This window comes from Euwallacea fornicatus, chromosome 11, assembly GCF_040115645.1.
Source record: "Euwallacea fornicatus isolate EFF26 chromosome 11, ASM4011564v1, whole genome shotgun sequence".
In the NCBI taxonomy this organism is placed as follows: domain Eukaryota; kingdom Metazoa; phylum Arthropoda; class Insecta; order Coleoptera; family Curculionidae; genus Euwallacea; species Euwallacea fornicatus.
The window spans coordinates 154,127-181,957 of record NC_089551.1 but is presented as its reverse complement, the minus strand read 5'-3'; the positions used below and the strand labels follow the sequence as shown (position 1 = coordinate 181,957).

At 41.8% G+C, this 27,831-nt stretch overlaps 10 protein-coding genes and 1 long non-coding RNA gene across 19 annotated transcripts; 6 read left to right on the top strand and 5 right to left on the bottom strand.

Annotated features, from left to right (window-relative positions):
• The first annotated feature begins 4 nt into the window (after nucleotides 1-4).
• On the top strand, nucleotides 5-1,805 carry Fntb (Farnesyl transferase beta subunit). The gene is made up of 8 exons (XM_066287474.1): nucleotides 5-236; nucleotides 288-431; nucleotides 480-592; nucleotides 642-938; nucleotides 988-1,117; nucleotides 1,171-1,300; nucleotides 1,351-1,559; nucleotides 1,618-1,805. The coding sequence occupies exons 1-8, from the start codon at nucleotides 144-146 to the stop codon at nucleotides 1,711-1,713; spliced, it is 1,212 nt and encodes a 403-aa protein (XP_066143571.1). The 5' UTR covers nucleotides 5-143; the 3' UTR covers nucleotides 1,714-1,805.
• Nucleotides 1,806-1,965: 160 nt separating this feature from the next.
• LOC136342036 (unc-112-related protein-like) lies at nucleotides 1,966-15,280 on the top strand. The gene is made up of 8 exons (XM_066287471.1): nucleotides 1,966-2,277; nucleotides 4,899-5,282; nucleotides 5,339-5,457; nucleotides 5,582-5,775; nucleotides 5,829-6,039; nucleotides 13,335-13,543; nucleotides 13,633-14,240; nucleotides 14,292-15,280. Exons 1-8 carry the CDS (start codon nucleotides 2,136-2,138, stop codon nucleotides 14,570-14,572), a joined length of 2,148 nt encoding a protein of 715 aa, XP_066143568.1. The 5' UTR covers nucleotides 1,966-2,135; the 3' UTR covers nucleotides 14,573-15,280.
• Nucleotides 6,033-7,322, bottom strand: LOC136342040 (protein mono-ADP-ribosyltransferase TIPARP-like). The gene is made up of 2 exons (XM_066287476.1): nucleotides 7,051-7,322; nucleotides 6,033-7,001 (listed from the first exon to the last, which is right to left on the bottom strand). The coding sequence occupies exons 1-2, from the start codon at nucleotides 7,284-7,286 to the stop codon at nucleotides 6,089-6,091; spliced, it is 1,149 nt and encodes a 382-aa protein (XP_066143573.1). The 5' UTR covers nucleotides 7,287-7,322; the 3' UTR covers nucleotides 6,033-6,088.
• Nucleotides 7,724-8,978, bottom strand: LOC136342042 (probable poly [ADP-ribose] polymerase DDB_G0278045). The gene is made up of 4 exons (XM_066287478.1): nucleotides 8,818-8,978; nucleotides 8,452-8,767; nucleotides 8,140-8,394; nucleotides 7,724-8,089 (listed from the first exon to the last, which is right to left on the bottom strand). Exons 1-4 carry the CDS (start codon nucleotides 8,930-8,932, stop codon nucleotides 7,876-7,878), a joined length of 900 nt encoding a protein of 299 aa, XP_066143575.1. The 5' UTR covers nucleotides 8,933-8,978; the 3' UTR covers nucleotides 7,724-7,875.
• LOC136342045 (uncharacterized) lies at nucleotides 9,141-11,488 on the top strand. The gene is made up of 2 exons (XR_010732593.1): nucleotides 9,141-10,737; nucleotides 10,797-11,488. It is a non-coding gene; the product is annotated as an uncharacterized lncRNA (long non-coding RNA).
• LOC136342041 (uncharacterized) lies at nucleotides 11,584-12,940 on the bottom strand. Its single transcript, XM_066287477.1, has 5 exons — nucleotides 12,725-12,940; nucleotides 12,519-12,674; nucleotides 12,218-12,450; nucleotides 11,860-12,114; nucleotides 11,584-11,806 (listed from the first exon to the last, which is right to left on the bottom strand). Exons 1-5 carry the CDS (start codon nucleotides 12,932-12,934, stop codon nucleotides 11,590-11,592), a joined length of 1,071 nt encoding a protein of 356 aa, XP_066143574.1. The 5' UTR covers nucleotides 12,935-12,940; the 3' UTR covers nucleotides 11,584-11,589.
• A 442-nt stretch (nucleotides 15,281-15,722) lies between the features above and the next one.
• Nucleotides 15,723-21,296, bottom strand: LOC136342067 (uncharacterized). 5 transcript variants are annotated; one of them, XM_066287529.1, is made up of 8 exons: nucleotides 21,202-21,296; nucleotides 17,539-17,627; nucleotides 17,273-17,488; nucleotides 17,003-17,216; nucleotides 16,800-16,941; nucleotides 16,425-16,754; nucleotides 16,074-16,371; nucleotides 15,723-16,015 (listed from the first exon to the last, which is right to left on the bottom strand). In XM_066287529.1, exons 2-8 carry the CDS (start codon nucleotides 17,609-17,611, stop codon nucleotides 15,795-15,797), a joined length of 1,494 nt encoding a protein of 497 aa, XP_066143626.1. In that variant the 5' UTR covers nucleotides 17,612-17,627; nucleotides 21,202-21,296; the 3' UTR covers nucleotides 15,723-15,794. The 5 variants fall into 5 exon arrangements, with proteins under 5 accessions (XP_066143626.1, XP_066143625.1, XP_066143624.1 ...); XM_066287528.1 differs by lacking the exon at nucleotides 21,202-21,296 and adding an exon at nucleotides 18,034-18,527 and having other exon boundaries at nucleotides 17,539-17,981; XM_066287527.1 differs by lacking the exon at nucleotides 21,202-21,296 and adding an exon at nucleotides 18,034-18,527 and having other exon boundaries at nucleotides 17,539-17,968.
• Nucleotides 18,530-20,721, top strand: Atac2 (Ada2a-containing complex component 2). Its single transcript, XM_066287524.1, has 9 exons — nucleotides 18,530-18,874; nucleotides 18,927-19,219; nucleotides 19,276-19,466; nucleotides 19,524-19,582; nucleotides 19,636-19,808; nucleotides 19,859-19,994; nucleotides 20,044-20,201; nucleotides 20,275-20,456; nucleotides 20,508-20,721. Exons 1-9 carry the CDS (start codon nucleotides 18,648-18,650, stop codon nucleotides 20,679-20,681), a joined length of 1,593 nt encoding a protein of 530 aa, XP_066143621.1. The 5' UTR covers nucleotides 18,530-18,647; the 3' UTR covers nucleotides 20,682-20,721.
• Nucleotides 20,845-22,201, bottom strand: MrgBP (MRG/MORF4L binding protein). Its single transcript, XM_066287532.1, has 3 exons — nucleotides 21,868-22,201; nucleotides 21,359-21,805; nucleotides 20,845-21,296 (listed from the first exon to the last, which is right to left on the bottom strand). Exons 1-3 carry the CDS (start codon nucleotides 21,938-21,940, stop codon nucleotides 21,202-21,204), a joined length of 615 nt encoding a protein of 204 aa, XP_066143629.1. The 5' UTR covers nucleotides 21,941-22,201; the 3' UTR covers nucleotides 20,845-21,201.
• Nucleotides 22,202-22,767: 566 nt separating this feature from the next.
• LOC136342064 (XK-related protein 9-like) lies at nucleotides 22,768-25,550 on the top strand. Of its 5 annotated transcripts, XM_066287523.1 has the most exons (9): nucleotides 22,768-23,006; nucleotides 23,221-23,433; nucleotides 23,492-23,621; nucleotides 23,691-23,706; nucleotides 23,758-24,249; nucleotides 24,308-24,601; nucleotides 24,656-24,757; nucleotides 24,805-24,970; nucleotides 25,035-25,550. In XM_066287523.1, the coding sequence occupies exons 2-9, from the start codon at nucleotides 23,243-23,245 to the stop codon at nucleotides 25,384-25,386; spliced, it is 1,743 nt and encodes a 580-aa protein (XP_066143620.1). In that variant the 5' UTR covers nucleotides 22,768-23,006; nucleotides 23,221-23,242; the 3' UTR covers nucleotides 25,387-25,550. The 5 variants fall into 5 exon arrangements, with proteins under 5 accessions (XP_066143620.1, XP_066143619.1, XP_066143618.1 ...); XM_066287522.1 differs by having other exon boundaries at nucleotides 23,691-24,249; XM_066287521.1 differs by having other exon boundaries at nucleotides 23,492-23,706.
• Nucleotides 25,551-25,635: 85 nt separating this feature from the next.
• On the top strand, nucleotides 25,636-27,812 carry LOC136342068 (serine/threonine-protein phosphatase 2A regulatory subunit B'' subunit gamma-like). The gene is made up of 5 exons (XM_066287531.1): nucleotides 25,636-26,120; nucleotides 26,175-26,358; nucleotides 26,414-26,568; nucleotides 27,072-27,198; nucleotides 27,256-27,812. The coding sequence occupies exons 1-5, from the start codon at nucleotides 25,740-25,742 to the stop codon at nucleotides 27,762-27,764; spliced, it is 1,356 nt and encodes a 451-aa protein (XP_066143628.1). The 5' UTR covers nucleotides 25,636-25,739; the 3' UTR covers nucleotides 27,765-27,812.
• The last annotated feature ends 19 nt before the right edge of the window (nucleotides 27,813-27,831 follow it).

The window sequence follows — 27,831 nt, the reverse complement described above, 5'->3', positions numbered from 1 at the left end:
TTTAACGCGATTCAATAAAGAGAGGAAGACGGGCATATTCGCATTTGTTTTCAATTTCTGTTATGAAGTAAGTGAGGTTAAAATAAGATTGAACAACCCCCCATTTCCACCCTTAGCGGCATCAAGTGTCTTGCAAAGTCGCAATGGAAACCGAATTGATATTGCGAGACATCATTTCGATACGCAGCAGTGCGACTCCTGCTGACACAAATGCTACAAAAACGACCCAAGAACAGGTAGTTTGAATCCTCCTTCTTAAACTTCCTTGTGAGTCCCACAAATTACAGATTTTAGTTGAGGAAAACGTACTTAAGAAATACGAAGATTTGCATACACAATTGAGGGTCAACAGCGATCTACCTGAGCTGCTTAAAGAGCAACACAAAAAGTTCCTCTCTGACTCTTTAGTGTATTTGTCATCGAATTATGAGGTAGGCCCCGAATCCCAAATCTTAGTGTGGTGCTAAATGATAGTCTAGTGTTTAGATGCCAGTAGGCCGTGGATTTGCTACTGGATACTCCATCCTTTGTCCCTTTTAGGGGTGCGATTAGATGACAGTTATAAAAGCAGAATAGCACAGTTTTTAGGAAAGTATGTGCTTTTTTGTGGGGTTTGATTTGGTTATAAAGGAGTTTTTAAGGTGTCAAAGCCCCTCTGGTGGTTTTGGAGGAGGCCCTGGCCAATATCCCCACTTGGCCCCCACATATGCAGCTGTAAATGCTTTAGTAACATTAGGTACTGAAGAAGCCTATAAAGTAATTGATAGGAGCAAACTTTATAAATTTCTGAAAAGCATTAAGCAGCCTGATGGTTCCTTTGCCATGCACATTGGGGGTGAAATCGATATTAGAGGAGCTTATTGTGCCCTCTCTGTGGCTAGCATGACTAATATAATGACAGATGAACTGGTTGATAATACTGCACATTGGATTGTTAGGTACCCAAAACAATTTTGTTTAAGGCCCCTTTTTGTTAGTCTGTTTTAGTTGTCAGACTTATGAGGGGGGCTTCGCTGGGTGTCCTGGTTTAGAGGCCCATGGGGGCTATGCGTTTTGTGGCCTTGCCGCTTTAGTTATTCTAAATAAGGGACACTTATGTCACACTCAGAGTTTATTGGTATTCAATTTTCAGTTATTTTGTAGTTTGTGAGGGTAATTTGAAGGTTTTAGCGGTGGCTAGTGCAAAAACAGATGCGGCTTGAAGGGGGATTTCAAGGGAGGACCAATAAGCTTGTTGATAGTTGTTATTCATTCTGGCAAGGGGGCGCCTTTCCTTTGATTTATTCGCTTTTAGCCAAGGGTAAATTTATTGCCCTTACATGGGATCGTTATTGGGAATTAAGGTTGCAGAGGGGTTGACGCCGAAGGGGCACTTATTTGACGAACGGGCTTTACAAGAATATATTCTAATTTGCTGTCAGAATCTTCAAGGGGGGTTAGTTGACAAACCAGGCAAGCCTCGGGATGCTTATCACACCTGCTACAGTCTCAGCGGCCTCTCGTTGGCGCAGCACTTCCTGAACCAGAAGCAAGTGCTCGGAACCTATAAAAATGAACTGGTAGAAGTTTCCTAATGAGGTCTGGATTGTCTTCTATGCATCCCATTATTTGTTGCAGGCGAGCACTCATCCGCTATACAACATTCGCCCGGATTTGGCGCGAAAGGCACTGCTTTATTTCCACGGTCTGCAATTCAAGAGCGCCGATATGTGACAGAACCGGGCTGATTCATTAATTCTCATTTTAGGTTTTAGAATCAATTTTTGTTATTTTAAGAGGGGTGAATATATTTGAGGTGGATTTAGTGTACATTGATTACCCGTGATCATCATCACTGCGTTGATACGTGACTATTGTTAAAATCAGCATCTGTCTCTCTTTATTTGATGTCGACAAAAGAAGATGAATAAATGACAGGTTAGGTCTCTCTGGTGTCATGCGCAATAAAAGAAAAAAAACAATTGAGTACATAGGAAATTCGGTTTTACGTTGTTGTGTCATCGCGTTCGTGTTGGAAATAGCGTCGTTTATCCTTCCGGAAAAGTAGTTTTTTGCGTGTTTTCGGTACAATGCGCCCCCTCAAGCGCTAACGCGAGTGTGTAGAGTGCTTTCAGTGCCCCAAAAAGCCCCCCAAAATGATCGCCAACGGACACGTAGTGGGCGACGGATCCTGGGATTTAAGGGTGTTTGTCACGGATTTGCAAACCGAAAGGCTGATCCGCGTCAAGGGTGACGTACACATCGGGGGGGTCATGCTGCGGCTGGTCGAGGACCTCGGTGAGTGTTCCCAAAAGCCTCACATTTGCACAGCTGCCCCCAGTACAAACACGCGATTTCCTTTGAGGTATCGTCACCGTTTTAAAAATAAACAACGTTTAGAGAATTAATATGGTGATTCGTCCATAAAATGAAACGGAAAGGAGGTATGAAATTCGGAGATTCGGGTCCTAACCTCAAATGGGTGTGTGTAAATTGAGATCGAATGGCAAAGAATTCCGGACAATCACACTGACTTTTAATTGGCCCATTTAAATTCATTTGTTTTTTTTCAAGTTATTCTATTAGTCGCCAAAGTTTGACACACGGATGAGTTATTTTCGGTCGTTATGTGCGTTTTCAACGTAATTATCTCCCAATAAATCAGTAAATAATTAGTAGAAAATGCGGGCATTGACGAGTAATTTAGTACTAATTAGAAGCTTTAAATGTGTAAGTACGAGTTTACAGATAAATTTCGTATCTCCTATTGCCAGGTATAAAGTTTAAGAGCGGACAACCTTTGAAGTTGCAGGCTCCAAATCTCCTACAGACGCTGAGGCCTTACTCGCTCAATCCAATATTTAGAATCAAGTTTTCGACCAATTTTTCCTTTTACTCCATTGCATCACCCGAAATTTAGGAAAATCAAGAAGCACACTCCTTTCTCCATCATCTAAAATAGCCTCTTTCCTGCGGACAGGGAAGCTGGAAATTCGAATTTTCTATTCAGGTTATTTCTGGCCTTAAATCGACGTCTGGCGTCTGTTAGGGCGTCGTCTAATTTTAAAACGGGTTATAGTTATTAAGTAAGTAAGGCGTTGTTTTAGGTCGGGTTTCACAATACCCAATGCATGCCGTAACAACGACTCGTTTCTGCTCTGTTTGGGTAAACAAACTTGGATCCACGTTAGCTCATTGCCAACTCAATTAGACCCCAATTTCCGTAGATGCGGGGCAGTTTTCACTTCCAGTAATTTTAACTTCGTGAAAACGCCAGCGCACAGTTGACCTCCCGTGCCGCTTGCTCCCGTTTATGGGGCAAAGTGTATTATCAGAGCCTGAGGTTTATTTACTATAATTTACTGCTCATTGTTCGTTATGTGAAATCAGTGGGTTTATTGTTTTCGCAACGGTGAAAAATTCAATATTAGATCGGCAAACGGTTATTCCAGGGCATTATTTTATGGCCAGAAACACCTGGAAAAAACCAGAGTATAAATAGATAAACGGGAGAAACTGACAAAATTGTCTATCGCTTCCTGCGTGTCTTAATAAATGGTTTTGCGGCCCGGAGGCCCGACAGAATCCTTTCAGTTCAGTACTGTTTCGTGCTCCCAGTCAACACCCCCACCGGGAGTAGTTCCACGTGCAGAGGAACCTCGCAGATACTCCGCCGCTCGAATCTTGCTCCGTCCTCATTCCGCCGATTAAATCGGTTAACGTGACCCGCCTTGTCCGTGTGAAAAGCGCGATCCCATAGATTGCAGTTACGCCCTTTATTCATTCGCAGCGTCCTTGAACTAAATGAAATGCTCACAAACAGGCGTATAATTCAATCGGAATTTATTGACCAAAGGACGCTTCGTGCGGCCGGAGTAAATACTCGAAGCAAGTGCCCCATCCAAGGCCGAATTGTCACCCGTTTAAAACTGACGGATGTGGTGCACACATGTGCCGGGCATGATCTCAGAATTGGTGCATTTTAGGTGGGCGATTGCGAAAGGTCTCAATATTGAATTTCGTTGCGACAGGTGGTCGGCAAGGTGAAGCGTGGGAGGGTCGCGTACGTCCACCTAAATCCTTCGGATTTATTTGGGCCCGAACGCGTCCTGCCCCGGCTGGTCCCCATAGCTCGACGTTTGGACCGCCGCCTGCGCCCTTATCGTGCCCAAAAGTCGGAGTTCGACGAACCTAGAGTTCCTCATAGTTGCAATACCGAAACGAAATGGAGCAATTGCGACGTCATTTAAACGGCTTTTAGGTCGGAATTTTTCGCGGTGCTTCACCGGCCGTCGTGGGCTTCGTTGTGTTTCTTTTTCCCCCAAATCTCACACCTCTGCACAGCACATTTGAAGCCTACGACGTGTAGAGAAGAAAGTGCCGGATTCTCACCGCCTTAAAAGAACTTTCGCTCTTATAACCGATTTCACCTGACTTTTTATGGAATAAGCTACCAGTTCTGGGTGACGCGTTTCGGAACACGCCCCCGAGGTGCGGTGCGAAAACATCTGCGCGTCCAAAAACTGAAAATTGTTTTCGATTGCAGAACATGTCAATGGTGGCGCTGGCGATATTGTTAAATAAATGAATAACGCAAATGGCCACGCCTCAAGGTCGACTTAATGCTCTGGCTAATAAATGAATCGAGTGGCTGGCCCAAGACAGCTGAAGGTCTCGTCTAATCGTGAAGCGCTACGGAATCGATCACCTTTATTTAACCTAGATTTATTCAATTTCTCTATAACCCATTCGTCTACCGATACCAGATGGCAATTAAACCTGGGCGCAAACCCCATTATGGACTGTTTATTCGTTAAACAAATCCCTATTAATAGCAGCTAATGTATGACACGTTAATCTTATCGTCGATATCAAAGTTAACCTCTCACCTCAAGGAAGGATTTATTTACTATTTTCAGAAATTTCTATGGACTGGTCCGACCACGCTCTCTGGTGGCCCGAACAAAACAAATGGCTGGCGCGCACGCGGTCCACTCTGGACCAGTGCGGTGTCCACGCAGACTCCCTCTTGTACTTCACTCCCATGCACAAGAACCTGAGGGTGCAGCTGCCCGACCTGCGATATTTCGACATGCGCGTTGACTTTTCCATTAAGACCTTCTCAGCTGTGGGACACGTGTGCAAGGAGCTGGGCATCCGACACCCGGAGGAACTTTCCTTTTGCAAGCCCCTCGAACCTAACCACCTCAAGTACAACTACAAGGACCTCCCGAAGAAGAAGCCGGAGCAGAACGGGGCTCAGCGCAATGGAAATTTGGCTCCCGACACCAACACTTTTATTGGTGAGCTTTTGATTTCGTTGTAAAGAGAATCGAGGAGTAATGCGAGCGTTCTGCAGCAAATAGCAGTCCGGTGGGCAGTACTGGCAGCCTAGAAAATTCGCCGTTTATGTGTGCCCCGGTGACCCCGACAAGGGGGCCCGCTGCGTCCACTCCAGTGGGGACTCCGGGCGCTAATGTAAGTATCAGGTCCCCGTTGTGTTACTAGTTTTTGACTTCTTGGAGCACACAACGTCCCAAGTTTTCGAGATTTTATTCAAATCGGCGAGTGGCCTGGCTCTGGTAACAATTTATTTATACAGACATGGGGCAAAAACGGTTACACCATCGAGCGCAACAGCTCTCCATTCAGTGCCAACATGAGCCTTAACTTGGACCAACTCAACGGCACCCTAGAGAGTACCCTGGCATCGAGCCCTGCAACCCCTTCATCTGAGGCCAAGAGGCACCTCTTAAGACCCAAGTCTCTCATCGAGAAAGCCCGAATGAACGTTTCGTAAGTGACCTCTTTGCTTTTAACCAAGTCAGAGATTTATACGTTCTCTTTAGGTGGCTCGACTCGTCATTGTCAATAATGGAGCAAGGGGTGCGCGAACACGACACTCTGTGCCTCCGTTTCAAGTTCTACGTTTTCTACGATTTGAATCCAAAGTATGATGCAGTGAGGATCAATCAGATTTATGCGCAGGCCAAGTGGCAACTGCTCAACGAGGAAATTGACTGCACAGAGGAGGAAATGCTTATGTTTGCTGCCCTGCAGGTACGTAAAATACAAATATAATTATCATTTTTAACATACAGTAAATACTTCATTTCTTTTTATAATTAATTAAGTACGCAGGGTAGAAACTGCTGTCCTCGTATTTGACGTAAACTCGTTTTTTTCTATCCGTAGTCGTGTCAGAAGGTTCCTGAGGCACATTAGTGTCAAATTGTCCAATGGAGGTAGATCCGACCAATACCTTGGCGGCAAACATAACTTTAGTGTCACCCGAATTGTCCTGGTAATTTTTGGCGTAGCAAGGTGTGCTAGAGAAGGACACGCCTTTCCCAAATTTGTGCTTGGACACCAACCTCCAATCGAAATTATCGATGCAAATAGAATCGACATTCTCTATCATTGTACCGTGAAACAATAACTTTTCCTCGTACTCATTATTTGTGGCCTTTTTCAGATGGTAACTGAGTAGCAAATAGGGGTTGACAATACGTTTTATTGACGTCACTGCATAGGGCTGCATGGTGTTGTCGAAGAGAGTTTTGATGTAATCGGAATCATTTGGTGGAAGCTCCACTGAATTATATTCATATACAGCATTGATGGGAAATTCATGGAACTCCCACGAATGCAGAAGGTGTTTGATTAATTGTTTGTTTTGAACGATTTCCTCAGGGGCCGTTATAATAACAGGCTCAGTAATTGTATTTGCAGAAGTACTTTGGAGATGGCGAATTGATTTTTCCTCCTTCATTATTTCATTTAAACTAAGCTGACACATGGCTGTTTCAGGGACGCGCCACCTTTTCGGTGGAGCAACATTCGTCAGTTTCACCCCGTGTGTTGCGTTGATCTTTAGTCGCCGCCTCTTTATTTTCTTGCTGATAATTTGGTCCAAACAAATCGAATTGTTTTTATGAAAACAAATTGAGTATTCCTCGCGCGGATAAGTCTTTTCCTCTAAACATACAGGACTAATGTCTTTTTGATCGCTCTTGTTAGCACTGTAAAGCACCATTTCAGCCTAGAAGTGGAGATAAATGTCAGACTTACCGATTTGGTCTCGGAGGTATGAAGTCTTTGGGTACCACTGAAAGCACTTTCCCTTTTTTAGTCGTTATGGTGTCTAATGATGGTTTGCACACATTGCCCGGCATGTCATAGTGACACTTGGATGAGGCCTTCTTCGAGGCAGTCGAAAGGGGCTCAATCGAGCCAGGTTTGTGGCTATCCATTGAGTGATTTACTGAAATAGACTTTGAGACATGCAGTCGGGCTTTTGTTAGCATTCGATATTCCAAACAAACTTAAATGCACAATATCTATTGTTTTCTTATCGCGTGTTTCATCATTCGATAATTTTTTTTTATCGCCGTTTGATTAAAAATAGTTCTTGAACGAAACCACTTTAGGCGACGTTTGAGAGGATCGGGACTCCCACAGCGGCACGATGATTTAGCAGCGCGAGTCGAGTAGCACGTACGTTATATGGCAGCACTGAGTGCGAGAGACTGAGACAGACTGATAAAAGTATAGTCGCCCGGCCCGACATCTCTGGGGGAACAAACGAAACACCTGAAAAGATCCGCCTAGCGACGTTTGAGGACTAATGCGTTTTCGTCTGTCTAATGCAGTGATTAATGCACTAGTAGATAGACTAACTTGAGCGAGTTTTTGAACCTCGGCCGCAGATAAAAATGTATCAATTATACAGAATAGCGGAAAGTCACAAGTGATCCTTTATGTTCTGCAAACATTAACCTAAATTATAACCTTATTTATTCTAAGTTTTTACGTACTAAGTCAGTCATTTTGGGCTTACAGATTAATAACAACACAAGATACGATCCTTTGGCCGTTCTAGAGCACACAAATAATTCAAAAACACATTTTTTCCTCAAAATAAACTATAAATTCGGGGTAAAAGGAAGCGTCATCATATTTCACAATGACCTCTTTCGTGGGATTGGCGGTGGTGTATCCTGTAGTGGGCACTATGGTCAAATCGTTGCCCTCGCAAATTTCCCCATCTTCCACCAGCACTTTGGCCAGCACCATCACATAGGGCCAGTTCTGGTATTGTTTTTTCTTACTGTTTAAAAACCCGCATAAATGGTAAAATATGAGGGAGTGCGCACTTACCTGTAGTGACTGGAGTACCAGGGATTGTTGGCAAAAGATACTCCCCAACCCCATTTTCCTGTAACCACTTTGCGCCAATCGAAGTTCTCTTTAAGCACCCCGGACAAGGCCTGGTAGCTGGTACCATGGAACAAGTACTTTTCGACGAGGTTGTTTTCCCCACTTTTTTTCGTCAGCATGTACTGGGCCATGAGATAAGGGTTCCACACCCTCTGAATGTACAAAATACTGTAGTTCGAGTTGAACTTGTTGTTCCTAAACTAGTAGCATTATGGACAATCTTGATTTTATCACGTTTATGAAGGTTCTTACAAGAACTTTTCCATGACAAAATCGAAGCAGGTACTGTCTTGTAATATCTGTTCCAAAGACCAGGCTTGATTGTAAGGGAAACATTCTAGATGAGGCACCTTGAGGTAGTAGAGCAAGCAATGCACAAGTTCTCGGTTTCTGACAAGAACTTTTGGGGCTGGCAGTCTTCGAGGAACTGAATGGAAGGCTTTGATAAAGTCGTTCCAGTTATATTGGGGCTCCGAGTAAATCGCCGGCGAAAATCTATTAGGAATCCTTTGTCTGAGGTAGGTTGAGTTTGGCGTCAAGTTTGAAATGGGGTCCAGGGTTTGAGATCCTACATTTTTCGCTCTAAGTTGCAATAAAGAAGATGATGAAAGCGCTCACCTGGCAATTTGTTTGTTACTTGTCGATTAATCAGATGACTGTTGGTTATTCCAGGCCCAGTGCTGAGCGGATGGGTTACTTCATGTCGTGTTTGTTTACTAAAATACAACCCCATTTCGTCTGATTAACTGTTGCACTTGCTGTTGGACATTACTGAAACTATATTGTTCTAGATCATAACATATCTACGACAGACGTACTCGTATGAATAAGTCTGTCGATGAATGTTTCATCGAAGGTTACACCATAATTGTACTATTGTCGTATAAAGATGTACTATAGGCTGTAGCGCAGTTAATACCTGTACAGAGCGTCCCGTAAGTCAGCGATATCCCTTGAAGGGCAGATAGGCCAACTGAAAATAAATCGATTTAACTAAACTTGTCTTAGTCCACAAGTTGATAATAACCGACGTATAGGGGGTGAGTGTGGAAAAATAAATTTTTCCACACTCACCCTTTTTTTAAAATTTTCTTTAATGCGTCTGCACTACTTCTTACTAATTTCACTAAATCTTGTATTCGGGGAATTTTTCGAGACAACAAATTCAAATTTATCGATGATGTCGATGTACCTTGTAAAGGACGCCGCGGGCGGCCATTAGGACTCATCTGAACTGCCGAAACTGACACTGCAATAATTATTTAAAAACTAACAGACGATAAATTTGCATGCATCGTCAGCTTTAGATATATATATATATATATTTTCGGAAACCGTTTCTTCTGGCGATTTCAATAGGGCACATCGTTTTAGAGCAGGAAAGATTTATTTAGTCCTCAATGACATATACGGCAGCAAAGTTTTGGCAGTTTAAATGAGTCCTAGTGGCCGCCCGTGGCGCCCCCTAGAAGTTACCCCGAAATCGACGATAAATTTGAATTTGTCATCTCAAGAAATTCCCAAATACAAATTTTTGGGAAATTACTTCGTAGCAGTGGAAACGCATTAATTAAAATATGATTTATTCTTTCACCTTTGACACCCTGTAATCTCGGTCATTATTAACTTTTGGACTGACGCAAGTTTAATTAAATCGACTTATTTGACGTTGGCTTATTCGCTCTTCAAGGGATAACGTTGACTTACGGGACGCCCTGCAAGCTAGAGGCGTTCCTTGCGCTCGGATTGTACCGAAACGAGTACAATCGCTCCGTAGATACACGCCCTGTTTGAGGGACTAAGTACAAGGTTGCCTTTCTTATCGCGTTTTGTCCACTCGCCAGAACCAATAATAGCGTTGTGTGTGCATAAATTGGATTTTATATTGTTTTTAGGGCTATGGCCTGTCTTGCACATTCCGCCGTCTTTCTATGAAAAGTGTCATGAGTAGCCAGCATCGCTGGCATAGTTTCAATTACCACGCGCGCGCAAAATGCGGTTCTTTTTTTGTCAAAATACGCGCCCCACTTCCGTAATTGCAGTCCGTGTGTTACCTCCGATGCGATGTGGGCCTTAAAGTTTGTCTAATGTGACGTTGTGAAACAAGTTCTCTCAAGTTTCCCTCCCCGCGCCTCTGCTGATTCAGCGTGTGCTGGGACTTCCCCGGCTTCCATTGCTTTATTTGTTTTTTTTAGAATTTTATCTCTTTGCAGTGAAAGTTTATTTTTCGATTTTTTGCAACCTCCGAAATAAATACGTTGTGTTTGTGTGACTAGATTGGAGCATCTGACCGACGTCACGTAATTTCAATCCGTATAACAACGCCATGTGACAATGTCATTGCCCTCCATTGTTTTTTCTCAGATATCTCATCCGTGACAGTAAAAATAACATGGCGTCTTTCGATCAAGTTTATGGTCCCACTGAGAGCTGCAGTGAATTAAAAGGTATCTATTAGTGCTTCGATGGTAAGGTAGAAGTGAAAAGGATTTTTTTGAATTTGGAATGTAGCCCTTGGTAAGATACGATGTGCTGGAGGTAGGCTGAGGCATCATGCAACTTTGTTACAACTCTCATTCTCGTTTGTTATTGTGTAGCCCAAGTCGAGGAACTTATTTAATCGATTGGGTTGCACCACCTTAGTGCCTTTAAGAAGAAGCACCTTGGCCATCACCACAACCCTCTCATTACGATTCTCACTTATGGTTATCTTCATGGTGGTGCGTTGCAAAGTGTGAGCCTCGGGCAAAAGAGACGGCCATTAATTCCCTGATGCGTCCGCTCAATTCCATTGGAGACTTGCCTTGGACTAGTCAAAGTTGTACCAACAAATGCCTTCCAAATTCTCCTGTCCAGTGCCTTGGAAGGACGTGCCGTATCCCTGGGGCTCCTCATAGTGGATTCTCTGGTGTTGGGGCCGACCGGTTCCGGCATCAGGCACGCGAGGAATATTGTTTCTTCGCGTTTGATGCGATTGAGTTCCAATCGTTGGGTTTCCCGTTCCCTACGAGTAAATAACCAACACTAGTGGGCTATCTAACTGCTGCAATAGAAATTTCCAATCAACTATGTGGTATTTGTTACAAACTTGTTTTCATTGTTTAGGTGACTTAATAAGGGTCACGTAATCAGCTGAGTAATCTTTCATTGGGTCATGTCATTGAAATGCTGCGATTGAGATTACTTAATATTTAAGCCGAACTGGCGCCCTTGATGTTTTTTTTTTTCGTTTTGGACATGCGCAAAGGCATTTCGCTTCGTTATTTTAATATATTTAATAATAATAAAAGCTCAATAGTTTCGATTTTGCTTTCTAAAAAATTTTCAACCTTCTTAGCAGACTTGCAACGCGATTCCGATGCGGAATTGAGTAAAACTCTCCTATTAAAATTAAATTTTATCATCTGTTGGCTTGTAATACACCAAAAATTCAGGATAAAAAAGACAATCGTCAAACTTAACTATTTCTTGATTGCTCTTGCTGATGGTACTATGTCCCGCTGCTGGAAGCACGTGTGGGAACCCTCTTTCAATTTCCCGCTCTTCGATCAGCACCTTGGCTACGATCATGATGTAGTACCCGACCGCAGCCGTGCAGCGCTTCTTCCTGCAACCACAGTAGTTGTCGCTATTTCCCCGTAAGGTGGTATTTGCACGTACCCAAAATGACTGGCCAGAAACGGATTATTAGCGAAATAAACCCCCTTTCCGCAGGTAAACTCCTTGACCATTCTCCAGTTGAAATTTTGTTCCATGATGCATTGCCCAGCAATTAAGCTAGTGCCGTGGTACATGTGGTACTCCTTGAGTTGGTACTCGTACTTACACTTATTGAGCATGTACTGAAGCATCAAATACGGGTTCCAAACGCGCTTCACGCTGCATATTTCGTAGGTATCCAGAAACTTCCGGTTCCTGTCAAAACAATGTCAGTCACCCCGCCGTCACGACGAAGAGATCATCAAAATTGTCATTCGTTTGACGTGAAAGTTGTGTCACTTTGATTTGATCGTTTTACCTGAAGAGGGATTTCATGACGAAACGCTTTGATTTTCGATCGAGCGTCTCCAACCCGTAGGCTCCGAACTTGGGAATGTAAGGAATGTGATGCGTCTGGAAGGTTTTCAGAAGCTCTATGAGCATCTCTTCATCGCATACGCTGCGTACTGACGGCCAGTGATTGATCTCCGGGTTTACGTCCTTGGAGGGGGTCACGAATGTACCGTAATGAAGGGAAGGCTTTGAGCGTTGCTGCGTGGACGGAACCGATAACGTTTCAAATAACAAAAGATATCAAAAGCCCCTTTTTTGGTTTCTACCTCAACAATGGGTTCGGGGAACACGGGGGCACTGCCAGGCGTGCGGCGTCTCGGCGTTGCGTCGATAGGAGGTTCCCTGGCGGGTTGCTCAGCTGTAACGTTTGATCGCAAGGAGTTCGGTTGCGGGAAACAGCACTTCGTCCCATTCGTGACGTTCTGCAGCGCTAAAATTTCAAAATATATTTAAGCAAGCTCGTACTACTTACAGGTGTTGGGCCCCTCTTAGGCGCTGCGTTTATCCGTGAATGCGAATTGTTGCGAGTTGTTTCATACGGGGCGGCTGCCGGAGACCTATTCCCATGAGGTTGCTCGAGTGCAGGGACAATCGAGGACTCGTGCCGTACAGACCCTCTGTTAATGAGGGGCTCCCGTGCGGGTTCTTCATCGTCACAAGTTCTGCTACAACAGAGCCCCATACCAGATTAGGTTATCGCTTCATTTGTATTAGCGGAAAAGGTGATGATACATAATCTTGTTTGTATTAGTAGATATTGGAAAGGAATTAAGATATATAGATAAAAATGTGCGTCGCTTCTGCGTGTTGAATTGCTGAAATTGCCCGCAAGGTCTTGTTAGTTCTCAATCGGGCAGGTGTGACCCATTGCTTTGTTCATGTAGATCCCTCGGAGCAGGATAAAATCCTTTTATGATGTCCATTTCAATCCGCCATTTTGTTGCGGGGGGGGGGGGGGGGGTAATCTCCGATCTTAGGGAAGTAAAGCAGTACCGCCGAGACTTGTGCTTTATCCCGTCACTCCTCCACTACCAAAAATATAATTTTCTGACATATTTATTGAAATTAAATCATTCTTTCAGCTGCAAGTCAACTTGCAAGCTGCGCAACCGCCACAGCAGCAGTTCCCCTCTTTGGAAAGCAACGGAATACCGGCCAGCTCTCCCATCGATGACGACATTGATGCCGCTCTCAACAACCTCCAAACCACCCTGGAGGGATCAAGTATTAGCACCTACTCCAGCGACATCACCTCAGTGCCCGAACTGAAGGATCAGTTGAGATTCTTGAAGTAAGTCGCTTTGAACGTGTCAATATCAAAAACGTATATGTTTTTCGAAACAAAAAAAAACACTCTCACAACGTTGCCGTGTGATTTAGGCCCAAACGTTTCACGCTGAAGGCGTACAAAAAGTACTGGTTCACATGTCGCGATTTGCATCTCTACATGTACAAGAGCCGCGACGACATGGTGCACCACAGCCACTGTGTCATGAGCTGTAATTTGAAGGGGTGCGAGGTCACCCCCGACGTAAACATCAGCCAGAATAAGTACGTCATCAAGCTGGAGGTGCCCAGTTCTGAGGGAATGAGCGAGATGTACATTAGATGCGATGATGAGACTCAGTACTCGCGGTGGATGGCGTGCTGCCGTTTGGCGGCCAAAGGTCGCTCTCTCGCTGACAGCTCTTACGAAACCGAAAAGCAAATGATTCTGGATTTTCTGAATCTGCAAAGGCGCGCTGAGGAACCCGCGATCAACCCCAGCACTTTGGACCTGCAAGTTGAGGACTTCGTCGCTCCTAAATACTTGAAGAAGTCTCGTGGGAAACTCACGCAGCGCATTTTGGAGGCTCACGCCAACGTTAAAAAATTGTCTCTGGTCGACGCCAAGATGAACTACATCAAGGCGTGGCAGTTGCTGCCCGATTACGGAATTACGTTGTTTGTGGTTAAGTTTATGGACAGCAAAAAGGAGGAGCTTTTAGGTGGGTCTTCACTGCAGTATTACCCTGGTAGGTTTACGATTTATGATTCAGGGGTGGCCTATAACCGGATAATGAAGATGGACATCAACACCGGCGATCATCAAAAGACGTGGCGCTACAATACAATGAAGGCCTGGAACATCAATTGGGAGATCAAGCACATGATGGTGCAGTTCGAGGAAGGTAATATCGTCTTTAGCTGTCTTTCAGCCGATTGCAAAGTGGTGCACGAGTTCATTGGAGGCTACATTTTCCTGTCCACGAGATCCAAGGACGCCAGCCAGACATTAAACGAGGAATTGTTCCACAAACTCACCGGTGGATGGTCGTAAACGCACAATCGCATTTGTTTTAACCCCATTTTTAACGGACTAACAGGATTTGATGTTTTATTTAGATTATTTCTGTATGTAAATACGCATATATTTGTTGTAACATAATCCGCCCGCACACAAAATGTTTGGTTAATAACGGGGTGATCATTGTTGTTGCTTAATTGTTGTTAATTGAGAGTATAAGCGCCACTAGTGATGCGTTATGCATAAGTGAATGCTGTATGCCAGGCGCCAGTTTTCGGGTTTTTCTTTCGCACGCGGATTCCGTTACAATTAGCAGGTGGCGATTTCAAAGAGCAAAATCCTCTTAAATAGGTTTTCAAACATCACAATAAATCAGTGATAATTGAAAAAGTCGACCGCATTAACCCCTGGTGCGGATGCTTGAAATTACCATCAAGACCAGAATCTCATGCGAAAGAAAAACGCTTTTTTGTTTCTGTTTTTTTAACGGAGTTAATTTGACCCATGCGAAACTGTAACCACGAGGGTTTTGATTGAAGTTTTTTAATAATTATTAACGCCCCAAATATCACTTGGATCACGTTAATTTACGCGAAGGCCTACGAGGAAGCGCCAGTGGTGATAAACTAACGACCGCAAGATGCCTTTTTTCATATAACTGAGACGTTTTTATTTTGTATACATATTATATAGAGAGATATTGTACAAAACAGTTTATTAATAAAGTGTATTATTAACAAACTACATGGTTTTGGTTTGGATTTATATACTGAGCATCCCGGAATGAATGCAGTAACTTCATATGTCCTAGAATTTTTCGGAACTAAATACATCTCCTCGCCCTTCTATGTTCTTAATAACAAATGTTAAATTTCACAATTTGCAAATGCATAAAATTGATTTTTTAAGAACCGTGAAGAACAAAATACACCTCGCCACTTTTACATTCCTGATACGAAATGTCAAATTTCGTATGTGAATACCGTAAATTGATTTTTCAAGAACCGCGAGGAGCAAAATATACTTCGTCGCATTTCTATGTTTCTAATACGAAATGTAAAATTCCGAATGCGAGAATGCAACAAATTGACTCGTCTAAGAAATGTAAAGAGTTGAATTACCTCCTCGCACTTCTGTGTTTCTGATACTAAATGATGTATGCGCCATTTCATAAACATTTCAGTTAATTGCAATATCTTTATTTTCTTTAAAAAAAAATCACATCAAATATTTATTGCGTTATTTGAAGAACAAATTAAAGGGCAAGCTCGGCTCTCAAATACATGGCAGAGGAGTCTTTGCTGTCAAGTCCTACCCTTCGTGCGTGCTTAAATAGTTGATTGGCGATTGAAGATAGGGGCAGAGTCACATGATACTTGTTTGAAATCATCAGAATCTGTTCCAGGTCTTGCTGCAAAGCTTGAATGGTCTCCTGGGTGTTGTTGAAATGCTTCTTTCTTATATTATCACAAATTCCTGAAAAAAACGCATAAAACTGAACTTAATTCTCAACAAAGAAATACTTGAAACTTACTTCTGAGATAGATGCTGCACAAAGGGGACATTTCAAAGATATCCAGTAGGACATTGAGATCAATTATTTCATTGGCTAAAGCCAAAACCTCCACGAAACCAGAAAGAAACAATGCTTTTATCATTTGAAACGTTTCGTGGATCTTCACGGCAGCTCCTACACCTCCCACAAAATAGGTGGCTTTGCCCAATGCCCATAGGCATGACATGTATTCGCTTAATACTTTGGATTTATCTTTTGCGACCCCAATCAAAGTCACCATTTCCCGCTCTTCAGCCTCCTTCCGCGTGCCCTGCACCTATCACCACCATTTAATAAAATCACTATATTAAATCACATTAAAACCCTTACCATTGCCTCCATGTATGTTGCTCCTTTAGTCATAAACCAGTTGTCTAGATCATAAGACATTTCATGGTCTATTGTCGTCATTTCAATATAGATCTTGCCGAAAAATAAAGAGTCCCGAGAGTTACCATTATTGAGACTGGAAAGAACTCTACGAACTTCCTCTCTGCTTGATAACATACTGAAGATTATAGCAGAGTTCTTGACTACATCTCGGGGGTCATCAAAAGTTATACATTTGGAGCCCACATGTTTTGCATATTGCTTCAGGTCCAAACATAAAGCCTCACTGGTGCTCCACACAATCACGTTGTGGCCATAATCTATCAAATTCTAAAAACAACATGGAGAAAGTGCAATTTAGGGATTCAAAAGTACCTTTGTAACCGCTTCTGCATATAAATTACAAGCAAACACCCCAACATTTTTTTTGGTTATGGTGATTTGCTCCTCAGGAGTGGAAATAATCTCTTCTGAGCTCTGTGGGAGGGGTTCGTCAAAATCTTCAGAACAAACTGACCTAAAGGACAAATTAAAAATTTACATTTTAAAAATTTTTTTTTAACTTAGAAAACGACAACCTGGACCTCAAACTCGGCGATTTGGTTCTCAAATATACCAACCTGGATCTAGATTGTACACTCCCTTCATCACTCTTTGCATCTCTCTTCCTCATTTTGCGACGAGTACTGTTTGATATCTCAAAAGAATCTGGTCTGGCAGACCTGTTGCCCTTCTCCTTAACACCAAATTGGACAATGGCCATTTGAAAGAGAGGATTCTGCATCAAATGTTCTGGAAATTATGTCCTTAATTTCATTCACCTATCACTCCAGAGATTTCAAAAATACTTCGATTCAACTTGAGTTCTTTATGAGCATCCAGCACATTCTGTGAGCATCTGCGAGTGTACTTTTTGACGTTACTAGCATATGGTTTAATGTACTTCTCTTTAACCCATGCATAGTTGTGAGAGCCAAAGAAATAGGTCCAATAAGCGCTGTCGTCAGTAGGCGGCGGTGCTTTTTGGTCGTGAGGCATTATTATAGCTGGCCAATGGGGATACCCTAAGAGCAAGTGGTGGTAGGCCTTTGATGTGATTTGAAGTGAGTATTACCTGCGACTTTAGCCCAAACAAACTCATGTATGTGATAGCAAGGTTTTCTGCGCAATTCCATTGGAACATCCATGGGGATCTTGCGTATTCTATGAATGGATCAAAGAGGTTATTCATATCAATTTTAACAATTCCCAATGTGATCCTGATATTGAGGAATAAGCAATAATCAAATAACAAAATAATATTTAAATAACTGAGCCTTTAAAATGCTAAATTCTTGACTAAAATCTTCTTCAGTTCTTCTGTGCTTCTTCAGATTTATTGAGGAAAGTTCGTTGACTGATGAACATGTTTGCTGATAAGCTTCATTAAATGACATGATTGAGTACATTGAAATCATCAAATAGGGATTAATGTGACATTAAAATCAGGTAATTGCATAGGAAACTTGCATCCAAAGACACCAAATGGTCAAAAGGTAAAGCCTCTGGAATTGGAAGCTGCGATTACTTCTGCAATTACTAACAAATATTTTCATCTACTAATAAATACCTTCGAGACATGTTGAATGGTCATAAATGGAGTAAAAATCACTTCCAAACACTGCAAAAAGCGTATTGGGGGCGATAAGAAATGATTAAAAACTTATATACAAACGTTACACATTGAACAGGAAAAAACGCGCAACCTATAATCTCCTGTTATCTATCATTGATAGGTAGGTTCAGTTAGTCAAAACCCCAGTGTAATAAGGGTTACACTTGAACAGAGTATAACAATTGTTTCTACGTAAATACCATGTCAAAAATGTAAACTATGAAATTCTTTAAATACCAATATTACTAAATCGCATTTTTAAGCGATTCAGAAAACAAATGTTTCATCATTAATAATTTTTGCATCGGCATTGTTGTAAATGTTGCAACTAACTCTAAAAATGTATTAACACGATTCTATTTTTGTGGGACATTTAACAAACTTTGATTACACATTGTTCAGGTTACACCTACCCAACTCTCTAGAACAAACGTTATAGTCTATCTTCGTCTAACCTAAACTCAACATAACCTAGGAAAATCTTGTTTAATTTCAAAAAATTACAACGAAATAGGAATTGATATCGGCTAATTTTAAGGGTTTACCTACAAAAACCACTCATATTCTTAATGGAAGAACTGCTACTGGTCAAAACGTGCAAATATTGCCAGGAGGTGCTCGTTCCCTGTATCAATGAAGGTCTCACCTGCACTATATGTCAAGGGAGCTCCCACGTGAGGTGTCTTAAGCGGGGCTCCGTCCCGGGTGGTTTAGCAGGAGATCTCTTCTTCGTCTACACCTGCCAAGAGTGCTCTGCTACCGGCACAGAAAATTTTGCTAGGCAGAACCTTTCATGGCAAGAACCAAAACAACAACCCTCAAAATGTCTCATCAACTCTGCATTCCAGGCTGCAGGCACTAGTGTTGGTACTTTATCACATGCAAAATAAAAGCGGAGGTCTCGCCCGGAATGGATTTTTCCACTGGCGCCACCACATAGTCAATTTCATCGATTGCAACTGGGATATTTTGTTTCCCAATGAGAAACAACGCAGGAAGAAATGGGTGGGGACTGTTTCGGGTAGGCTAAGCCACTATAGTGGCTACCTATTTGTGTCAGGGAGTAAGACTTCATTCAATAAACCTGCCTGGTGGACTTTGATGTATCCAAAAGTCACCCCTTTTGTGATTTCCAATGTCTGTTAGTAGAGTTAATCTTGAGTGTAAAGAGACTTTTGACAATTTAAGGGATTTCAGATCACGCCCTGGGGATGGAGAAACAGAAGGCAAAGATGAAAAATGAGAAAAGAACTATGAATGACCAGGAGCAGTTTAAGGAGCTTTTGGGGCAATACTTAGGGGATGAAGCTTTGATGCAGACAGTGGATTTGATTGATAATAGCAATATTGAATTTGAGAATGTGGCCGTGGCCAATTTGGATCAAAAGGTATGTATCTTTAAATTAAATTTGAAACATTTCTGAATCAATGTTCTATTTCCACAGAAATCTAAAGCTTCAAAACGAAGAAATATGACCGCGCCTTTAAATGAGACCTCAAAAAAGTAAGTAGTCTAACTCAAACAAAAAAAAATGTTTTTAAATTAAATCACTACAGACTCATAAAAATTGTGGCTCAAAACACTCCCCCACCCATAAAGCTGGGACCTCCAGCCATCCCCATCACAACAGATGATTCTTTGCAACTCTATAAAGAACCAGTCCCTAAGAGTGTGAGCTTCAATCAAAACCTACTAGACCCTATGTGCCACTACAACACATCTTTGAACAGTAAGTTTGAGGGGAGTTTTCATAAGTTGTAAAAAGGGTTTTCATACAAGGTATCTCTCGCCTAAAAATGCTCAAATTGGCCACAAAACTCACAGGAGGTATTAGAAAAGAGATGATTTTATCACCATACAGTGGCATTTATTTGAAGCCCTATGTCAGGCAAGACACTCAAACTTTCCCCCATTGGTATGTTCTATATAACATTCTAAATTTGCGTTAAAGTTACCAATTTCAGGCTAAAAATGATGGCAGAACTGCAGTTGACAACTAACAAATCTCAAATAGACTATGTGCTCCCTCCAAGAAGCTCTATTGACTACACCTATGTGCAACCTGAGCACATTCCTGCGATTAACAGCCTCTGCAACCAATTCTTTTGGCCCGGAATTGACTGTATATATATATACATATATATATATCTGTACCTTACTTAATTTACGCACTCATTATATGTCCAAATCTGTAGTGACAGAGTCTTTGCAATACCCTGACTACAGCTGCGTCGCCATGTATAAGAGGCTGATAGTGGGATTTGCCTTTATAGTGCCCAATGTGCAATACACAGAAAACTACATTTCCTTTGTGCTTACTCGGCCGGGGTGGAGGAATTCGGGAATGGGCAAATTCATGATATATCATTTAATTCAGGTAACCTTATAAACGTTTTAATATTTTGTAGTTTATAAGAGGGAATTTCAGACTAGTTTAGGAAAGGATATAACACTGCATGTGGCTATAGACAATCCGGCACTGTTCCTTTACCAGAAGTTTGGCTTCAAGGTGGAGAATGTAGTTTTGGATTTTTATGATAAATATTTCAGGGACGATACTAAAGGCTCTAAACACGCTTTTTTTTGCCGCCTTGAACGGTAAAGTAGAAACTGATAGTTTCAATAAAATTGTCCCATTATAATGAGTTTTTCTTCCATTCCATAACCTGTCAACACTTCCTATATAATTGCTTTTTTTAATTTAAAGCTATGTCAATTTTAACCTAAGGGACTTTACATCTTACAGTGACAGCAGTCTGAAAAAATTTGTGAGAGAGTAATTTACTTTTAAACCTTACCAATACTTATAAGGGCTAATAACTACCAATACTTACATTTCAAACCCTTATGAACTTAAAGTTTTGGAAAAATGTTACTTAAATTCTTAATTACAACCATATAGTGATTCTGAAGCTTTAGGAGGCTTTGCCAAACTTAAGGGGAAAAGTCATAAAGTTGAATGATCACATTAGTTTCATTTTATATACAACAAATATGATGAAATATGATTGACTACCCTGCTTGTCTTAGGCACTATAATGTGAAACTAACCTAGAATACTTGCTCAATTCTATGAGCTTTAAATTTTGGACTATGCTCTTGGGAAATTACATTTTACTTACTTATACAACTCGCCTCCGTTTACCAGGAGAAGGGGTCACAGTCACAGGGCTTGATTTTCCACTTGAACTTGAATCATCATTGGGCTTTAAACTACCTATGAGTCACAAAAAAAAAACGTAGTTATATACTGTTTAATTTCATGGAAATTTCATCAACCTCTAGTGCGTTTTGCAGGTTTTGGAGTCTCTCTGCCCTTTTCCTCTTTGGGGGTAGCAGTGCTGTTCCTCCCTTTTCCACCCTTAGGCCTTTCTCCCTCTTTCTTGCTCTCTTTCTTAGTGCTTGCTTTTCCGTTATTGTCCTTATCCCATCTTGGTGTACTCTCTTTACCTCCTTTAGGCAGAGATTTATCATCCCATTTTACTTCCTTGCCTCCTTGCTTCTTGTCTTCATCTTCCTTCTTGATCAATAACTCTCCAAACTCTTCAGAGGGTAATGAGAACTCTTTGACAACATTTGGAAATGGTATTGACTCATTATCATCAAGGACTTCCAGGTTATACATGGTCTGCAAGTGGGCCCATATTTTCTCAGGGTTCACATCCTTGCGTAGGTTCTCCGCCAATTTATCACAGATAAGGGCCATTTGGAAGTATTTATTTACCCCTGTTTAGAGAGAAAAATTAGGTTAGAACTATCGCCGGATTTTGGCAGGAACTGGAGCTTACCCACGGGTTTGTGGCCCACCATGGCATCTAGAAGTTGACCTTCATTCACCACATTCCATTCTATGTCTTCCATATGGGGGTTTTATGGCAAAAAGAATTAATTTATTGCAGTAAAGATTGATTTGTAAACAGTTGGCGCCATATTGACCATGAATGAAAAACAATCGATTAGCCAGTAAATTAAATTAAGTTGAAATGGTTATGGTTTGTCGTAACATGCATAGATGGCACCAGTTGAAATTAATATATGCTTGGTGGCCTACACTGTAAATAGCAAGTCGTCAATAGCAACAAATACAAAAACAAATTATGAATTGCCAGATGAATAAATACTAAAAAAACGCATACACACGTTTTATTGAAACCTCTCTTGTTAAAATCGGTAATGGTTTCTTTTGGGTTTTATAAACAATAGTAATGAATACTGTGGATTTATAACATAAAACGAAAATACCAGTAATATTTAAATTCCTCAATAAAAGGTTTGGACATTTATTATTCCCATTAGATTCTTTTCCGTGTCAAAATTTGGTCCTGAAATTGTTGAAATATGAATAAATTAGAAACTTTTTAATTTGCCGGCATTGTATAGTTGGTTGTTTCCAAGAGTTTTCTAAGTGAACCAGTATTGGCAAAACATTTAAATTTTCCCTAGTGCGGGGAAACATTCCAAGAGACATCCTGTTATTTTTTATACACTTTGTGTTTAAATTAATTTTAAAAAAGTATACAATACCGCTCAGTGAGAAAACTTCACTCTTAAAGTCACAATTTATTATAAATCATTTTTCAATTATATGCGAACCTTCCTAAACTAAAATTATCCTACAAAATCCGACAACCCTGTTAACGGATTTGCCCATTTGACGAACCTCTGACAACTTTGACAGTTGCAACATTCCATAGTATTCAAGCAGTTGTGGGTCTTAGGAAATATTTAGGTGAAATTTCCGGATTCCAGCCTGTATTCCCCCACGTGAACACCCCAATGCTAGTAGCCCAGGTGAGCGTCGAGCCCAAAACGGCGAGCGTGCGCCCCTAAAAGGCAGGCACGCCCCCTCGGAGATGAACAAGTCGCGAATAAAAATGAAAGGAGGTTAGGAATGCGGGCAGTCGCCCAGCAAAGTACTGCTCCGCAAGTAGGTAAACTACGTAAATTCGCTTTGGAATGCGTCAGAAAAGCCCCCCGGGGAGTACACACACAGACACACATTCAATGGCTATGAAATTCCAACTATTTGCAGCTAATTTTTTATTTATGTGTATGTGTCGTCATTCTGATACATTCATGGTTTTGAATTAAAACAACCCTTTATATTCTTAATAATATGACAACAAAATTGTGCATTTTAGTATGCAATGATTACTGAGAGTCATGGCAGAGTTCTTGCCGCTATGCGACCTGCTCTTTAATGTAGTATCGCTAGCTGCCTACTTCTGCGACTTTGTCTTTGACTTGCTTGTTGTTTATGCTCTATATGATCGAGGCCAAACCGTCCTTTTCACACAGTGCCTTGTTGTTATTCTGGTCAACATGCTAGTTTCCCAGATATTATCTTTGAAATGGTAATAATGAATTAAGGCTCAATCAGTTTATAATACAATTTTTCCTCATTATTATTAGGTACTTCACAGAAAAACCTGTAGATCTGAGACAAATAATGGTGTTCCTCTTGCACTGTGTGCAAATGGGCATTCTCTGGCGCTACGCACGCCTCTTAGTGCCTGTCCACTTGGCTACAGTCAAACAGGAGGTGAGGGATTTGTGCATTTTGCGACTAGTGCATGGCTTCTTGCAGGCAGCCCCTATGTTACTTTTGCAGCTCAGTTTATTGGCCGGTAAATACTCCATATTTGCCTCAGTAACTGGGATTGAATTAGCAGTTTTAGATCCAGGAAGTAGCGACGTTCCTCAAGACTTGGTCACAGTTTCAGCCTCCTTATCATTGTTCTCAGTGTGCTGGGCTTTGGCCTCTTTTAGCAAGCATGTACAAAGTGTGGATAGACTAGTGTTAACTTGGTTGGGAGTGGTATCACAGCTGCTATGGAGGGCTGGAACAATAACTTCAAGAGTAATATCTTTATCGGCGTATGCGGCCACTTATCACTCCTGGATTTTCCTCGTTTTGGCCCTCCATTGGGCATGCATGTTCCTCTGGCTGCTCAGTCCACGCAGTCCTTTTCATGGGCAAAGGGGACGTCGCCTGTGGCTATGCGCTCTTGTTGCCGCTATCTACGTTCTAGCTTATATCAATCTGCAGGGCAAGCCCCATGGTCGCACAATGGCCATATTTTATGTGGTAATGTTGCTTGAGAACTCTCTGTTAGTTGTGGCATGGCTTGCGTCGACTTGGACCTTCCGACCGGAGAAATGGGAGTTGGGTAGGTGCTTTCATATACAGCATTAGAAGTGAAGGAATCTTATAGTATTTCTTTTTAGTTCCAATACTGACAGTTTCGCTGTTCCTCTTGGGACTTTTGTTTATGCTACTATATTACCGATATTTCCACGTGCGTCGGCTCATAGAAAAGCCAGCGGCTCCATCAGCGACCGCTGGAGGCGTGTTTAACTGCCGCTTTGGCGGTTATGGAGGACCCAATTGTAATTCTGGCTTATACAGAAAAAAAAAGAAGCCGACTACTTTTGTACCCCCTCCTAGTAATGGGAGCTCTTCAGGGCCCGTTTCGGTGCCCTTCTGGAGGCGTCCTCTTCCTTCTAGCAGCGAAAATGAAGGTAGTTTTCATGAATGGGCAATGAAATGTAGTAATTTTTTATATTATTATAAAGGAAGTAGTGTGGGTTCTCGTGTGAATATACATCAAAAGCTGCAAGAAAAGAAGCAAAAGCAGCTGGCAGAGTTGAAGGTCATTGAAGAGGAAATAAAGCAAGGTAAGATTGTGCTCGGAAATGTAATATGGGTTAATTTGGGCCTTTAGGCAAGCTCGTAGGGCCTGAAAGCGCAGATTTCGATGACCGACAACCAATTCCGAGAGCCAAAAAGCACGTGGAACCCCAATTGTTGAGTCTTGCTTCACTGAACAACCTTGCTAGTTACGGAGTGAACTTGAATCGAAGACCCCCACCCAGAGCTCCTCGCAACAGGTGATAAAGCCATCTCAAAATTTTTAAAAACCGCCTTTTCAAACATTCGCCTTCTCTGCTATAGAACCCCCGAGTTGCTCCTCACCCCGCGCTACCTATATTGCGACTGCCTAGGCAACAATGCACCTTTCAACCCTCCCAACCAGGCCGAATCTACCGAGATGGTAAACGGGAACAATGCAGTCGGAGGCTCCGATCTGGAAAGTCAAGTGTCGTTGCCCCGGTCCTACACTCTCCCGCGGGAATTTAAGTATTATAGAAGGCAAAGAATGGGGCGTCCCATTCAACCAGTAACGTCCACCAACAGTAGTGATGGAGATGTGGACAGTGCCGATGACGAGTCCGATAGCAATCCGCCGCCGCCGGCGCTAATGCGGCCGCTCAGGAGGCCCTACAGACACGAAACACAACTGTGACTGCTATGGACAGTTCCTGTGCTTCGATGCCATGCCAAGTGTATATTTTGTAGAAAAGTTTTATATTTTTGTAATTTTCTAGTTTTTGTAATTTTTTAAAATAATTTATTACATTGTAAATCTCCTATTTTTTGATAATATAAGTTTTAACTGATTTTTTTTAATTTGTTTTTATCTTTATCATCAAGGTAGTACCCAGTGTTCGCAACGTGATTTTCTGCAATTCAAAATCGTTAACTTTCACTTCTCGAACCACAGATGACGCTACTCATTAATCCGTCAACGTTTTTCATTTGATACTGATTTGTTATTGTTTACATTTTCCTTTTAACAGTCCCAATTTTCCGGTTTTCATGGACCTCAAAACACTATTCAAGCGCAAAATCAAGCGAAAGCTTCAAGACGAATCCAACATGCATTGCCTTTCTGAAGTCCGAGTGCCACAAGATCGAATAGCAAAATCTCTGCAACAAGTTGAAGACGAGGAGTTCCAGAGGCTGCTTCGAGAGGGGGGCAAAATGGCCCCGTTAACTAAAACTATTCCCAAATTTTTCAACAAACTCCCCGGGGAGAGCGAACCCCTAAGACAAAAGCTGCGAGAGGAGAGCAGGTCCAATTTGCTCAAGCGGCGAAGTCAACAATTGCTTGATACAAATGAACTCAATGAACTGTGGATCTTACTGAACAAAAATGAGTCTTCAGAGGCTCAATTAATTAACTACAGTGATTTCCAAGTAAGTAACACACATCCTTAATTTAAGCACTAAAAAAACTGAGTAGTATAACAGAAAGTGGCTCAACAAGCGGGGAACAAAGTCAAGCCCTACTTTAAGCCCAGTTTATTCGCCAAACTACAGCAAGGGGACTCTCAAGGAAGGATTTCTATAATCTCATTGTTTAACTATCTAATGCGAAAAATGTGGCTAGACCAAACTCGGGTGGGCTTATCAGTTTATGACAGTACTGGTCAAGGTATTATTACTCTTATATCCTTTGTTGTGATCCTTAGGAGAGCCATTTTTTAAAGGATATTTAACTGAGACTGAAATTGAGAATTACATCACCGAACTGCTACCTACATTGTGCCAATTGGATGGCTTGGAGAAGTCATTTCATAACTTCTATCTGTGCACTGCAGTGAGGAAGTTTTTGTTCTTTTTGGACGGTGCAAGAGCCAACAGGGTAAGACTGTTTTGGGGTTTTTTGTGTGTTGTGTTGAACATCACATTGTCACAAAGGGACATATGACAACCACTTGGGTATTTCATCAATAGCAGACACAATGGCACAATGGGACATAATGTGCTTGGGGGCTATCAGAAAGATTGCCATGTATTGCCCCAAAACACCTGTTAACACCAAAATCATAGTCCAGAAGAATTTTAAAATTATATCACTTCATATTGGAAAATTAGAAAATTCAGTTTAAACAATTTCAAATTTGCAAATATCAACATTTGCCCCTGTGGAATATGAATGAGCAAAACCGCAACTAGGAAACCCTTTTCCTATGCTGAAATTTAATTTAAGCAATTTCTGACCTTTCAAATTCAAGTGTTTGTGCAAAAACTCAGCAGCGACGAGTCATGGAAAAAATATGAGAAATGTGACATTTCCAAAAAAAAAAAATTGAACGTTCACTGGTGGTTAAGCGATTTTCCACGCAACAACAATGTAAATTCCAGGTACGCATTCTGGACATTCTGGCCTGTTCCTTCCTAGACGATTTACTCGAGCTGCGCGACGAAAATCTAAGCAAAGAACTGCAGGAACAAAACTGGTTCAGTGTTCCATCAACTCTACGCATCTATGGTGAACCCCCGGAGATGCTTAATAAATTACGATTTACGTAAGTACCTTTGTTTCCAGGTCATTACTTGAACCTGGATCGAGACCACAATGGCATGTTGAGTAGGGTCGAATTGGCCAGTTACGGCTCGGGAACCCTTACCAAACCCTTTCTGGACCGGGTATTCCAGACATGTCTCACTTACGGAGGGGAAATGGATTATAAGACTTATTTAGACTTGGTGCTAGCATTAGAGAACCGAGCCGAGCCTCAGGCTTTGACGTTTTTATTCAAGATCCTCGACATCAAGGGTTGTGGTTATTTGGACGCGTTCACGCTCAACTATTTCTTTAGAGCGATCCAGGATCAGATGAAGGCTCATGGGACCGAAGAACCGGTTTCATTCGGCGACGTTAAGGATGAGCTGTTTGATATGGTCAGGCCTAAAAACCCCGAATCGATCACTTTGGCTGATTTACTCTCTTGTGGGCAAGGGGACACTTTCGTCAGCATTCTCATAGATTTCCACGGGTTTTGGGCCTACGAGCACCGTGAAGCGATCTCCTCAGAGCCCCAAGAGGGCCTCTAGTCGATTGTTTTATATGAATGAATAATAAAGACTGATTATGAGTTTTTCCGTTTGATTTTGATATTTG